The sequence below is a fragment of the Schistocerca nitens genome, chromosome 1 (genome assembly GCF_023898315.1).
Source record: "Schistocerca nitens isolate TAMUIC-IGC-003100 chromosome 1, iqSchNite1.1, whole genome shotgun sequence".
Taxonomy (NCBI): domain Eukaryota; kingdom Metazoa; phylum Arthropoda; class Insecta; order Orthoptera; family Acrididae; genus Schistocerca; species Schistocerca nitens.
In genome coordinates this window covers 1,125,123,716-1,125,139,154 of record NC_064614.1, presented here as the reverse complement: position 1 = coordinate 1,125,139,154, position 15,439 = coordinate 1,125,123,716, and the positions used below count along the sequence as shown (strand labels likewise).

General features: G+C 45.5%; 1 protein-coding gene across 1 annotated transcript in view; it reads left to right on the top strand.

Moving 5' to 3' along the window:
* LOC126199286 (protein KIAA0100) overlaps positions 1–15,439 on the top strand; it is a 340,503-nt gene that overhangs the window by 141,294 nt on the left and 183,770 nt on the right. Inside the window, exons 16-17 of the mRNA XM_049936105.1 lie at positions 380–548; positions 15,057–15,427. Coding sequence (XP_049792062.1) covers positions 380–548; positions 15,057–15,427 — 540 coding nt within the window. The remainder of the gene's footprint in view (positions 1–379; positions 549–15,056; positions 15,428–15,439) is intronic.

Sequence of the window (15,439 nt, the reverse complement as noted above, 5' to 3'; positions counted from 1 at the left end):
GTTTGCTTTTTCTCTTTTTATTTGCCACTTTGTTCACTCTGAAGTCATTGTTTTGAAGAAATTTCCTTGGCTCTGCAACCTTTCTACTTATACCGTGAACTGTAATTACCTCTATAGGCATATGAGAAGCAGTTCATATTAGACACCCTTTGAAAAAAATTAAATTACACAATACTCATAACAAGAATATATTTTAGAATGCAGAGTTCCATGGCCAATATTTGTGATCCTGTTCACAAAATTCACCAGCTTGTATATTCCGTTAACGATTTTTCCCTGCACTTTTGTTGTATTTTTAACTTTCCATTTTCATGTCTTACATTGAATGTAGGCAAGGACATTCTTAAGTCATTGTAATAAACTACTTTTATTCTTTCAGGTGTGTCACAATAGTATCATTTAAAGCAATTTTCCCGTATGATCATTCTTTTGCTGAGACAGTACAGAATGAATTTATTAGTCACTTCAAGTGGTTGAAGCTAGTGCATAAAAAGCAGAAAAAACCATTTACTGTTGATAGTCCATTACCTCCTGATTTAATCATAAAGGTAACTATGCAAAAAAATTGACTTTTTAGTGTAAGACACAGAAACGTAATAAGAAAGGTGAGTATTCTCTCTCTCTCTCTCTCTCTCTCTCTCTCTCTCTCACACGCACACACACACACACACACACACACGCACACACAAGCGCGCACGCTTGCTTACTGCATTCCATGCCAGGGCCATGCATTTGGAGGGCTGACGGAATACCAGTTTTCCTGACCACTGTTTTGAAAATGAGGACAAAATGTGCAGGAAAAAAATATTGATATTATGTACAAAAAAGAGAAAAGACAAGTATGCTAAATTCAGGGTGGTGATAATTAAAGTTCAATAATATTATCAAAAGGATAGATTGCTACTCACCTAAAAGATGCCACATTGAGGTGTAGACTGGCATAAAAAAGACTGTTACACATTGACCTTTTGGGGAAACCCTCCATCAGAAAAAAAAACAAACACCTTCACACAAGCAAGGCGGCCAGGCTGTGTCGATTGCATGACATCGGGCAGTGGTCTGGTTCTGGTGCTTGTGGTCTGACAACACAGGAATTGATCATGCAGTTCAGTTACCAGCACAGCATCTGCTGCCTTGCTGTGCCCTTATTACAGTTCTGGGCTCTGACTTTTGCTTCAGGTTTTCCTATGGTTTTATTCTGTTACAATCTCCTCCCTTCTGCAAAGAAAATTCATCTTTGTAATTTGCTGGGACATAGACAGTAGTTTATTTACAGTTATTTAGAATATTTATTTGCTCCTCCACTCACAGTATCACTTTGTACATTATTCATCTGACTTTGTTAGCACTTACCTACATTTTCTAATAACCACTGAGTCACATGTTCTCACTTGCTTATTTTTGTGCATTAATTGCATTTTGTCTACTTAACAGCTATACTGTTTCACACCATGGGCAAGATAAGTCACTAAGGCATTGTATCTGCTGGTCTTCCAGCTTAATACTTATTTGATAAAATTCACATCTCCCACATTTTCAATTTCTTACATCACGTTCCTCTAACCACTTGAATAGGAGTCTCAAATATAACACTAAGTATTACCTCTGAAAAATCCAGGATGGAATGGAACAATATTATGAAAACAATAGTTGCTACTCACTATGTAGCAAACATGCTGAGTCGCAGATAGGCACAACAAAAAGACTGTCACAAAACAAGCTTTTAGTCAACCAGGCCTTGTCAAAAAAAAAAAAACACACACACACACACACAGACCACAGTATCTGGTGGCAACTGGGTGGGGGCAAGGAGGGAGGCTGGTGCAGGGAGGGCCAAGGATAGCAGGGTAGGGGTTGGGGACTGTGAAGTGTTGCTGGGGAGCATGCAGGGATTAGATGGAGAGAGGTTAGGGCAGCTAGGTGCAGTTGGCAGGTTAGACAGAGGGCAGGGGAGAAATAAAAAGACTGGATGCATTGGTGGAGTAGAGGGCTGTCTAGTGCTGGAATGGGAATAGGAAAGGGGCTAGATGGCTGAGGACAATGACTAACGAAAACTGAGACCAGGAGAGTTACAGGAATGTAGGATTCAGAAAAGCTGCTGTTGGTGGGAAGGACCCCCATGGCATACACTGTGAAGCAGTCATTGAAATGAAGGATGTCATGTTTGGCAGCATTCTTGACAACAGGATGGTCCACTTATTTTTTGATCACAGTTTGTCGGTGGCCATTCACGCAGCAGACAACTTGTTGGTTGTCATGTCCACATAGAATGCAGCACAAGTATTGCAGCTTAGCTTGTAGATCACAAGACTGGTTTCACTGGTAGCCCTGCCTTTGATAGGATAGGCGATGTTTGTGACCGGACTGGAGTAGGTCATGGTGGGAGGATGTATGGGACAGGTCTTGCATTAAGGCCTGTTACAGGGATATGAGCCATGACATAAGGGGTTGGGAGCAGTGGTTGGGTAGGGATGGATGAGTATATTGTGTAGGTGGTGTAGACGGTGCAGTACCATTATGGGAGGAATGGGAATGATACTGGGCAGGATATTTCTTATTTCTGGGCACAACGAGAGATATTCCAAACCCTAGCGGAGAATATAATTCAGTTTCTCTGGTCCTGGGTGGTACAGAGTTATAAGAGGTATGCTCCTTTGTGACTGGACGGTAAGGCTTTGGGTGGTGGTGGGTGACTGGAAAGTTAAGGCACAGGTGATTTGTTTTTGTACAGGTTGGGATGATAACTATGGTCTGTAAAGGCCTCTGTGAGACCCTCGGTATGTTTTGAGAGGGGCCACTCATCAATGCGGATACGACGGCCATGGGTGTCTAGGCTGTATGGAAGGGACCTCTTGGTATGGAGCCGGCCGCGGTGGTCTAGCGGTTCTGGCGCTGCAGTCCGGAACCGCGGGACTGCTACGGTCGCAGGTTCGAATCCTGCCTCGGGCATGGGTGTGTGTGATGTCCTTAGGTTAGTTAAGTTTAAGTAGTTCTAAGTTCTAGGGGACTTATGACCTAAGATGTTGAGTCCCATAGTGCTCAGAGCCATTTGAACCATTTCTTGGTATGGAACTGGTGGCAGCTGCTGAAGTGGAGGTATTGCTGGTGGTTGGTAGGTTTGATATAGCCATACTTTAGGTGGAGGTAAACATTGAGGAAGGTGAGTTGATGGATGAGTAAAACCAGATGAAGCAAATGGTGGAGAAGGTGTTGAGGTTCTGGAGGAATATGGATAGGGTGTCCTCACCTTTCATCCTGATCACAAAGATGTCATCAGTGAATCTGTATTAGGTGTGGGGTTTAGGATTCTGGGTGTTTAGGAAGGATTACATGGCCATGAACAGGTTGACATAGGATAGTGCCTTGTGGGTGCCCATAGCCGTACCCTGGATTTGTTTATAGGTAATGCCTTCAAAGTAGAAGTAATATTGGCTGAGGATATAGTTGGTCATGGTGACTAGGAAGGAGGTTGTTTGTTTGGAATCTGTCGGGTGTTGGGATATGGACTGAAGGTGAGGACACGCTATCCACATTCCTCCTGAACCTCAACGCCTTCTCCACCATTCGCTACACCTGGTCCCACTCAACCCAACAAGCCACCTTCCTAGATGTTGACCTCCATCTCAAAGATGGCTACATGAGTACCTCTGACCATATCAAACCTACCAACCACCAGCAATGCCTCCACTTTGACAGCTGCCACCCATTCCATGCCAAGAGGTGGCTCCCACACAGCCTAGACACCCATGGCCATCACATCTGCAGTGATGAGCATTCCCTCTCAAAATATATCGAGGGTCTCACTGCGGCCTTTACAGATTGTAATTATCCTCCCAACCATGTACAAAACAAATTAACCGTGCCTTACGTTCCCAGTCACCCACCACCTCTCAAACTCTTACCATCTGACCATAGAGGAGCATTCCCCTCATAACTCAGTACAACCCAGGACTGGAGCAACTGAATTACATTCTCTGCCAGGGTTTTGACTACCTCTCATTGTTCCCCTGAATGAGAAATGTCCTGCCCAGTATCCTTCCCACACTTCCCACAGTGGTATTCTGCCATCCACCGAACCTACATAATGTTGTTGTTGTGGTCTTCAGTCCTGAGACTGGTTTGATGCAGCTCTCCATGCTAATCTATGCTGTGCAAGCTCCTTCATCTCCCAGTACTTGCTGCAACCTATGTCCTTCTGAACTTGCTTAGTGTATTCATCTCTTGGTCGCCCTCTATGATTTTTACCCTCCACACTGCCCTCCAATGCTAAATTTGTGATCCCTTGATGCCTCAGAACATGTCCTACCAACCGGTCCTTTCTTCTTGTCAAGTTGTGCCACAAACTCCTCTTCTCCCCAATTCTATTCAATACCTCCTCATTAGTTATGTGATCTACCCATCTAATCTTCAGCATTCTTATGTAACACCACATTTCGAAAGCTTCTATTCTCTTCTTGTCTAAACTATTTATCGTCCATGTTTCACTTCCATACATGGCTACACTCCATACAAATACTTTCAGAAACGACTTCCTGACACTTAAATCTATACTCGATGTTAACAAATTTCTCTTCTTCAGAAATGCTTTTCTTGCCATTGCCAGTCTACCTTTTATATCCTCTCTACTTCAACCATCATCAGTTATTTTGCTCCCCAAATAGCAAAATTCCTTTACTACTTTAAGTGTCTCATTTCCTAATCTAATTCCCTCAGCAGACTTAATTCGACTACATTCCATTATCCTCGTTTTGCTTTTGTTGATGTTCATCTTATATCCTCCTTTCAAGACACTTTCCATTCCGTTCAACTGCTCTTCCAAGTCCTTTGCTGTCTCTGACAGAATTACAATGTCATCAGCGAACCTCATCATCATCATCATCTTGGACAGTTTCCAGCCACTGGCTGGGTCTGTCGGGAACACAAGCCTCTCCATCGTGTTCTGTCTTTCCACCATTCCCCCTCTTCCACCTTCGTCCAGTTCTCTCCTCTTCTCATCACACATTCCTTCACTCCCTTCACCCATCTATCTCTTGGTCTTCCTCTGGGCCTCTTCCCCTCCAGTTGCAGATCAAACATCCTCCTTGGAATTCTTCCCTCATCCATTCTCTTCATGTGTCCATACCACTGCAGTCTTGATTTTTCTATCCTGTCCTGTACTGGTTCCTCCTTTAGTCTTTCCCTCACATACACATTTCGCAATCTGTCTCGTCTTGTTACACTCAACCTGCTCCTCTGGAACTTCATTTCACTAGCCTGTATTCTACTTTTGTCGCTTTTGTGCATTACCCATGTCTCACTTCCGTATGTCAATATGGGGACAAAGTATGTTCGGTATATAATTCCCTTGGATTTCTGTGGCACCTCCTTGCTCCAAATAAGCCCCCTAATGCATTTGTAGAACTGCCCTGCTTTTCTGCACCTTTCATTTATTTCCATTGCGTTTCCTCCCTTACTTTCAATCATGCTTCCCAGGTACTTGAAGTTCTCTACCACTTGTAGTTTTTCCCCTCCACAAGTTATATCCACATTTGGCCTATTCTTCTTCCTTGTTGTGACAATTATTTCACTTTTCTTTGCAGAGAAATGCATTCCATATTGTGCTGCCGTTGCCTCCCATACATCTAACTGCTCTTGCACCTCCTTCTCGCAATTTCCCCATAACATCAGGTCATCGGCAAAAAGCACTGCTTTCATTTTATGATCTCCAATTGCATCTGATACTTGCTGTAGGATTTCATCCATAACAATAATAAACAATAAAGGCGAAAGTGCACTTCCCTGTCGCAGCCCATTTTCCAGCTTGAACCATGCAGTATGTTCCCTCCCCACTTTCACACAACTCTCACTTCCCTCATACATTTTTCTGACTTTTCGTGTTATCTCTTGATCTATCCCTTTTGCGTTCAGCACATCCCAGAGCTTGTCCCTACAGATACTGTCATACGCCTTCTCAATATCTAAAAAGGCCATGATTAAGTCCTTCCCGTACTCATAGTGCCTTTCCTGCAGTTGCCTTACTGCAAATATGAGGTCTGTTGTTGATCTTCCCGGTCTGAAACCATACTGCTCCTCTTGCAGTCTACTTTCAATACTGCTTCTTATTCTCTTCTCCAGGATCTTTTCATAGATTTTTCCACAGTGGCATAGCAGGGTGATTCCTCTGTAGTTCTCACATCTCCTTTTATCCCCTTTCTTGAAGATCGGGACTATAATTCCTTTCTTCCAATCCTCAGGAATTCTGTTCTCCTTCCACACCACCCTCAGCACTCTGTATAGCCACTGGGTTCCTACTACTCCTGCTGCTCGTATCATATCCACTGTTACTTCGTCCCAACCTGGTGCCTTGCCCCCTTTCATCCTCTTTATGGCTTCTTCCACTTCATTCCAAGTTAGATCATCAATTTCCCCACTATTATAATCGTCTGCTGCCTTAGGCTCTCCATCGCTGTTAGTTACCCGCTTGGTGGCATTCAACAGATCTTCAAAGTACTCCTTCCAAATCTTTTTGAGCTCATGCATTTCCTCCACAACTCTTCCATTATTATCCATGATCCTCAGGCACTCGCTTCTGTCTTTCCTCTTATTTCTTACCATGGTGTAAAGTACTTTTTTGTTCCCTTCACTGTCCTCTTCTAACATTCTTGTCCATTTTTCCATCCACTTCTTCTTCTCCGCCCTTACTATGGTCTGTGCCGCTTTCCTTATATTTTACCCTAGCTTCCTCTGTTCGGGTCTGGAACCATTCTCTGAAGGCTTTGTTCTTTCGAAGTACTGCCTCTTTACATATGTTGTTCCACCATGGGGTTTCCTTACTTCTCCTCTTTGTGCTAGTTCTTCCGCAAACAGTCTCAGCTGCCTCAACTAGAGCCCTCTTAAAATCTCCCCATTCTTCTTCCACTGTTCTCTGATCTTCCTTTGGCAGCTTCTTCCTGATCAGTGTCTGGTACTGGGTCCTCCGTTCATCCTCTTTCAGCGTCCATGTCTTCAACCTTTTCTCCTGTATATCTGTTGCCCTCCTATCTTTTTTCTCTCTCAGGGTGGCTACCAACAGCCGATGGTCACTGTCTAAGGCCTCAGATGGAATGACCTTAACATCTGTGAGGCTGCTCATCATCTGCCTATCCACTAGTACATAGTCTACTACTGAAGTTTGGGACCAGTCTCCACTGTACCAAGTTATTTTGTGGCTACTTCTCCTCTTGTACCAGGAATTTGCGATCGCCAGCCCATTCCTCTTGCAGAATTCCAGCAACAATTTTCCTTCTCTATTTCAGTTCCCCCAGCCCTCTGGTCCCATTATCTCCTCGAACCCTTTCCTGTCTGTGCCAACATGTGCATTGAGGTCCCCTATTATAATCTGATTACCTCCATTTAGCTGCTTTTGCATGTCATCTTCAAATTCCTCCTTCTCCTTTTTTGTACACCCCACCTGTGGGGCATATGCTTGGATGATTTCAATGCTTTTTCCTTTCACTCGTACTCTGGCTTTTATCATTCGATCATTGATACCTTCCACCTCCTCCTGCAGACCCTCTCTGACCACTATTGCCACTCCATTTCTTCCCCTCTCATTCCCTATCCAGTACAGTTTACATCCTTTACTTAGTGGTTTTTCACCAACTCCTCTCCACCTAGTCTCAGCAAGTCCCAAGATGTCCAATTTCCTCCTTTCCATCATTTCTACAATTTCTTCTAACTTCCCAGTTAGAGTCCTTACATTTAAGGTGCCCAGTCGTAAACCATCTCGTAATCCTTTTCCATTGCTTGGTCGGTTTCCTTTAAATCCGTTCCGTGATCCGAGGCATGTTCCCTTTTTAAAAGCAGTTGATTTATCCACTACTGGTTTGCTAGGCCTATCGCAGGATCAGCGAACCTCAAAGTTTTTATTTCATCCCCATGGATTTTAATACCTACTCCAAATTTTTCTTTTGTTTCCTTTACTGCTTGCTCAGTATACAGATTGAATAACATCGAGGAGAGGCTACAACCCTGTCTCACTCCCTTCCCAACCGCTGCTTCCCTTTCATGTCCCTCTACTCTTATAACTGCCATCTGATTTCTGTACAAATTGTAAATAGCCTTTCGCTCCCTGTATTTTACCCCTGCCACCTTTAGAATTTGAAAGAGAGTATTCCAGTCAACATTGTCAAAAGCTTTCTCTAAGTCTACAAATGCTAGAAACGTAGGTTTGCCTTTCCTTAATCTTTCTTCTAAGATAAGTTGTAAGGTCAGTATTGCCTCACGTGTTCCAGTATTTCTACAGAATCCAAACTGATCTTCCCCAAGGTTGGCTTCTACTAGTTTTTCCTTTCGCCTGTAAAGAATTCGCGTTAGTATTTTGAAGCTGTGGCTTATTAAACTGATTGTTCGGTAATTTTCACATCTGTCAACACCTGCTTTCTTTGGGATTGCAATTATTATATTCTTCTTGAAGTCTGAGGGTATTTCGCCTGTCTCATACATCTTGCTCACCAGATGGTAGATAATATACTCATCCAAACCTATACGAACCCTGTCTCCCCCCCCCCCCCCCCAACCCCTTACCTTATGGCTCATATTCCTGATGCATGGCCTGTCCCATACATCCTCCCACTACCACCTACTCCAGTCAGGTCACAAAAATCACCTACCCTATCAAAGGCAGGGCTACCTGTGAAACCAATCATGTGATCAGCGAGCTAAGCTACAACCACTGTGCTGCATTCCATGTGGGCATGTCAACCAACAAACTGTATGTCCACATGAATGGCCACTGACAAACTGTGACCAAGGAACAACTGGACCACCATGTTGCTGAGCATGCCACCCAACACAACGTTCTCGATTTCAGTGACTGCTTCGCAGCCTGTACCATATGGATCCTTCCCAGCAACCCTACCTTTTCTGAATTGCACAGGTGGGAACTCTCCCTGCAATATATTGTAGATCACTGCAACCCTTCTGGCCTCAACCTTCGTTAGTCATTGAACTCTCTCATCTAGCCCCTTCCCTGTTCCCATTCCAGAACTACATAGTCCTCTATTCCACCAATGCACCCAGTCTTTTTACATCTCTCCTTTTCTGCTACCCCCCACCCCCCCCCTCTCTCCCCCGCCATCCATCTAACGTCCCAACAGCACGTAGCTGCTCTACCCTCTCTCTGTCTCACCCCTGCACACTCCCCAGAAGCACTTCATCATCCCCCACACCTACTCTGCTATTCCTCCCCCTCCCCACACCAGCCTTTTTACCCCCGCCCACTTGCCTCTCCCATTATGCTGCTGCTGTTGCTGCTGCTCGTAGTCTGGCTTCAGCTGCCAGATACTGTGGTTTTGTGTGTGTGTGTGTGTGTGTGTGTGTGTGTGTGTGTGTGTGTGTGTGTGTGTCTTTGTTGGCCGAAAGCTTATTTTGTGAGTCTTTTTATTGTGCTTCTCTGCGACTCAGCATCTCCACTATATGGTGAGTTTCCTCATGGCATGTCTCCCCAGGACCCATAAATTATGAGGGAATGTTGTCCACTCCAGGGGACTAGTTATGACTTAGGTCTTTAAAGTTTAACCAGATTCTTCTCCCTCACAGTATTGTACCTACCATCTCAACTTTTTCTGTTTCATCTTTATCTTCAAGTTCATATCTCTTGTGTAGCCTTCCATATATTCCTTCCACCTTACTGCCTTTCTTGCGTAATACTGGCTTGTCAACTGAGCTCCTGATATTCATATAGCTGCTTTTTTCTCTCTCCAAAGCTATCTCTAATTTTATAGGCACAGCCCATAGTTGTGCATGCAACTACAATTTTACGTTTGTTTTCTAGCTATTTCTACAAAGCCATTTTGCACTTTGTCACCTCATCCCTTAGACATCTGTGTTCCCTTTCACCCTGCTTTGTTTACTGCATTTTTATAACTTCTCCTCCTATCATGTAGATTCAATATCTGCCATTGTATGTAGTGATATTTAATTGGCTTTGTCTTTTTACCTTTGTGATCCTGTGCTACATCCTCAGTTTCATCTCTCACACATAACCATTTGTCTTCCATTGTACTTCTGTCCACCATTTCAGTCAGTTGTTGTCTAATGCTCCCTCGAAAACTATCCCCCCCCCCCTCCCCCCTTCCAGGGAGCTCAAGGTCCTTTTGTGAGTTCATGCATGGTGCACACGGGGTCCTGAGCTATTGCAGCCAATTCTTCCTTCCCTGGCTGCATTTCCTTCACCCTGCCTCGCACCTTCCCCTTTGCCCCCTCCTACCCCTCTCTTGGTGTTCTGATTTATATCGACGTGACTATCCACATGGTATCCTGTATTGGTTACAATTTTGTTCCTTTTGTTTGTTCTTTCATACTTTTTGGCATTAAGATCCCTATGTGAAGTTTGACCTCCACTTCAAAATTTCCTCTTTTTAGTGTGAGCTGTTGGAGGAAGAACTCCCTCCTTAGCACCTACGGTGTGAATTCCTCTTCCCCTTTCCTTCCCCACTCCCTTTCCCACTGTAGCCCCCTTCCACTCTGTTAGGTCACCAGCACATGTAGCCAGTCCATGTGATGGGGCTATTATGTACCCATATGGCTGAGCTCCCTGACAACACTGGGATCACACTACTGATACCTGAGCTGTTCTCTCCCCATGTACACCAGGGAGTGTTTGCTTATCTTCTTGGAGCATCAGAACTCCTGGCAACAGCCACCGTGCCGGATGGCCCTTGCTGTGGCTGGGTGGTGCCCATGGGGAAAGCCCCTGGTTGGAGAGGGTGGTATCAGGGTGGATTTTTGGCACATGAAGCATATCAAGCTGCAAATAACCTGGCCGTTCTCAAACAGCCATCTCTTCAAATGGTGTGGATCGTTGAATGCTGCTTCATATGACCTGGCAGCCTTCCCTTCCCTGGCTACACCATGGGAGGAAAGCCAGGCTCACTGTCTTGGAATGAAACCCTTTCCCCGTTACCTCATCTGTACTAGGACGGTTGGACACATTCACCACCACAAAGCCATTGTTTTTTGTGGAAAATATCGAGGTCAGATTTGATGAAGCGGTGTGTCTTAGTAAGATGTGGTTGGGCTCCCTCTTGATCAAAGCTGCTTCTGCCACCCAGTCCACAGCTTTTCATGCCTGTGATCGTCTTGGCAATGACCTGGTGTCTATTACTCCTCACCAATCTCTGAATATGGTCCAGGGAGTGATTTTTCATAGGGACCTCATTCTGCAAACTGATGAAAACTCTGGGCAAATCTGAAGCAGTGTGGCATTCGTTTTGTTCAATGTGTGCAGAAGGGTCGGAAAGACAACCGCCCTGATACTGGCACCTTCATTCTGGCTTTCGAGGAGACACCCTCCCAGAGAAGGTCAAGTTTACATGCTACAGATGTGACATGAAACCATATGTCCCTCCACGTATGTGGTGCTTTCGGTGCTTGTGTTTCCAGCATGTGTCTTCCCTCTGTACGGCAGACCCTCTGGGTGGCAACTGTGGACACCATCTCCATGAGGAAAGCCCCTGTGTTCTGCCACGTGTGTGTGTCAGTTGTGCTGACTTCCACTCCCCTCACTCACCGGATTGCCCAGCTTACAAGAGAAAAAAATAAGATCACTTGTCTTACGCTGAGGCTCGCCAAAAGAATGAGAGACTCCATCCAGTGTCATTAAATTCAACTTTTGCCTCTGCTATTTGATTTCCTGCTCCTTCCTCTTCCTTACCCCAGCCCCGTCCTTCTCTCCCCTCCCCCTCCCCTGCAGTTCCCACGACCTACCGCCCGGGAGCTTCACCCCCTCCCCAGCTAAAGAATTGGCCCCCTTCTTCGGCACCTGCCAGTAGTCGGGCTCCCTCTTGGGACCCCTCTCGCCGGCATCTCTCAGGCCAGAAGACTCCTACCACCACTCAGTCAAGAGACGCATTGTCTCTGTGTTCCAGGGTCGCCTGCTCTGTTTTGGTTCCAGATCTTGCAGACACCTGTTCTCCCTCTGTGCCCTGCCATGCTCCACCTCTAAAAGGGAAGAAGAAGAAACATAAATCCCAAGACAAAGCATCACCGGTGCCTCCAGAGGTGCTATTTCCCCCCTTGCAACCTGAGTCTGACATTTTATTTTTGGATGTCACCCCATCCTTGTCGGTGACGACTACTGACCAAGTGACATAACCTCCTCTCAGCTTCTTTATGTCTAACTTGGACTCCACCACATTATCATCCAGTGGAATTGCAATGGATACTATCATCACCTACCAGGAATGCAACGTCTTGTCTCATCCTATTCTGCATTCTGTCTTGTTCTTCAAGAAACACATTTCCGTAATGACCACTCTCCAGCATTTCGTGGTTATCTGGCATTCTGTCAGAACTGTGCCAGCCCCAGGGTAGCATCTTGTGGAGCCTGCACTTCGGTTTGCCCCGATGTCATTAGTGACTGGATCCCCCTATGCACCAACTTGAAACCAATAATGGTTCGAGTGCAAACGACTCTGCCAATCACCATTTGCAATGTCTATCTCCCTACAGATAGGCCACTCTTTATGCTGAACTGTCTCCTGACCCCATTTCTCCTCCTTGTAGACTTCAGAGCTCACCATCCACTGTGGGGAAGTGTCACTTCAATGGGTAGGGGTACCCTAATTGACCAACTTATCACGGACCTCCATTTGTGTCTCCTCAGCGATGGTTCCCCTACTCATTTCAGTGCTGCTCATGGCACCTTCTGTGCTATCAATCTCATGATCTCTTCCCCTGGCCTCGTGGCTTCCCTACGTTGGTCACCCCATGATGACCTTTGTGACAGTGACCACTTTCTGCTGATTCTATTGTTCCCATGCTGCCACCAGACATACAGGCACCCACGTTGGGCATTCCGCAGGGCCAGTTGGCTTTTATATATGTCTACTGTACACTTCGACACCTCCCTCTCGAATTCCATCGATGTAGTTGTGCAAGGCATCTCGTCCACTATTCTTCATGCTGGTGGTACTGCCATCTCCATGTCCGCAGGCCTCCCTTGTCGTCGACCGGTACCGTGGTGGACCAAGGATGTCGCCATCACTCTCCAGGACTGCCGAAGGGTGCTGCAGTGATTTAAGTGACACCCTTCACAGACCAGCCTCCTCACTTTCAAGCATCTCCATGCTAAAGCTCGTTTCCTTATTAAGCGGAGTAAAAAGGAATGCTGGGAGCGCTGTGTTTCCTCCCTGGGGATGTATGCCTCTTCATTGCAGATTTGGTCCAAGCTCCATAGCCTTGTGGGCTGCCAGTGACAGTCAGCTGTCCAGGGTCTTAACCTCCAAGGTGCCTTGTGCACTGATCCGTTGGTCCTCGTGGAACACCTCGTGACACACTTTGCGACAGATTCAGCATTCTCTTCGTATCCTACTTCCTTTCTCCGGCAGAACCACAGAGTTTAACAGACTCCCCTTCTGTTTCATTCTGCACCATACTGAGCCCTATACTTCACTCTTCACTGAATGGGAATTGTTCAGGCTCTTGTCTCTTCCTGAGAGATGGCCCCAGGCCAAGTTTCCATTCACAACCAGTTGATCCAACACTTGGACTTTCCCCAGAGGCAACATCTCCCCATGGTCTTCAACTGCATTTGGCTCGCAGGTGCTTTTCCGTCACAATGGCGAGACAATACAGTTATCCCCATTCTTAATCCTGGGAAGAAGCCAACGTCTCTTGACAGCTACTGCCCAATTAACTTGACAAATGTACTTTGTAAACTGCTCAGCAGCATGGTCAGTTTCAGATTATGTTGGGTACTCGAATCTTGGGGCCTTTTGTCCCCATATCAGTGTAGCTTCCGGGCAGGACGTTCTTCAACTGACCATTTACTCCAACTGGAATCAGCCACCCGACAGGCCTTCACTCACCGCTGGGACCTTGTCGTGGTCTTCTTTGACCTACATAAGGCATACAACATGGCTTGGTGCCATCACATTTTAGTTACCCTCCATAACTGCAGCTTCTGTGGTCCCCTTCTGATTTTTATCCGCATGTTTTTATCTCACTGCCTCTTCCGGGCTCAAGTTGGCAGTTCACTCAGCGTCCCTCGGTTTCAGGAGAACAATATCTCACAGGGTTCTGTGCTAAGTATCACACTCTTCCTCACTGTCATCAATGGACTCGTGATCTCTGTTGGGCCTCTGGCTACCCTGGCATTGTACGTCGATGATTTTTGTGTCCCGTTTATAATAACCTCGTTATCGGTATGATATTAACCCTAAGAGTGTTTGAAACTTCCTGGCAGATTAAAACTGTGTGCCTGACCGAGACTCGAACTCGGGACCTTTGCCTTTCGCGGGCAAGTGCTCTACCAACTGAGCTACCGAAGCACGACTCACGCCCGGCCCTCACAGCTTTACTTCTGCCAGTATCTCATCTCCTACCTTCCAAACTTTACAGAAGCTCTCCTGCGAACCTTGCAGAACTAGCACTCCTGAAATAAAGGATATTGCGGAGACATGGCTTAGCCACAGCCTGGGGGATGTTTCCAGAATGAGATTTTCACTCTGCAGCGGAGTGCTAGTTCTGCAAGGTTCGCAGGAGAGCTTCTGTAAAGTTTGGAAGGTAGGAGACGAGATACTGGCAGAAGTAAAGCTGTGAGGGCCGGGCGTGAGTCGTGCTTAGGTAGCTCAGTTGGTAGAGCACTTGCCCGCGAAAGGCAAAGGTCCCGAGTTCGAGTCTCGGTCGGGCACACAGTTTTAATCTGCCAGGAAGTTTCATATCAGCGCACACTCCGCTGCAGAGTGAAAATCTCATTCTAAGAGTGTTTGTGTGTGTGTGTGTGTGTGTGTGTGTGTGTGTGTGTGTGTGTGTGTGTGTGTGTGTTTGTTTGTTTATATCAGTCAGTGACTTTGTCATTAGAAGGTAATCAAGCATTTATTGTAAATCTCTCAGCACATTATAGAGAAGTACAGTCAGAATATTTCAGTGAACATTTTCAGATATATTTGTTGTTATAAATGTAAAAAGAAGAGTGCACATGAATTTATATCTGCTGGTAATTATAGAATCTGTATTGTGAACTACCTTTGATTCCCTTATTTCTGGGGCTTTTCACATACTGGCACCTAATACTTACACCTTAAATCTTACAGGTAAATGAATTCACATTTGAGATGGGTGATGATCCATTTGAAGTACGGCTTAGAGATAATTATGAATTATTAGAAGATGAGTACAAAGAAAGTCTCAGGCGCCAAAAGATGCTTGATGCAAAAGTGGAAGAACTGTACAAAAGCCTGTTACTGTTGCCAGCTGGTAAAATAGAAGAGCTGTATGCCAGTCTAAACAAGAGGAATGCCGAGATATACGTACAACGCTCAAAGCAGATGGCACGAGCTGGGCCACCACGTACCAGATTATTTGCATGGATTATGAATAATGTTGAGATTCTGGCACTAGCAGATCCGTCCATCCATGGAACTGAGAATGTGGTTAGGGTTATGAATGAAATTGACCATGACAGGTAATTTTAGTG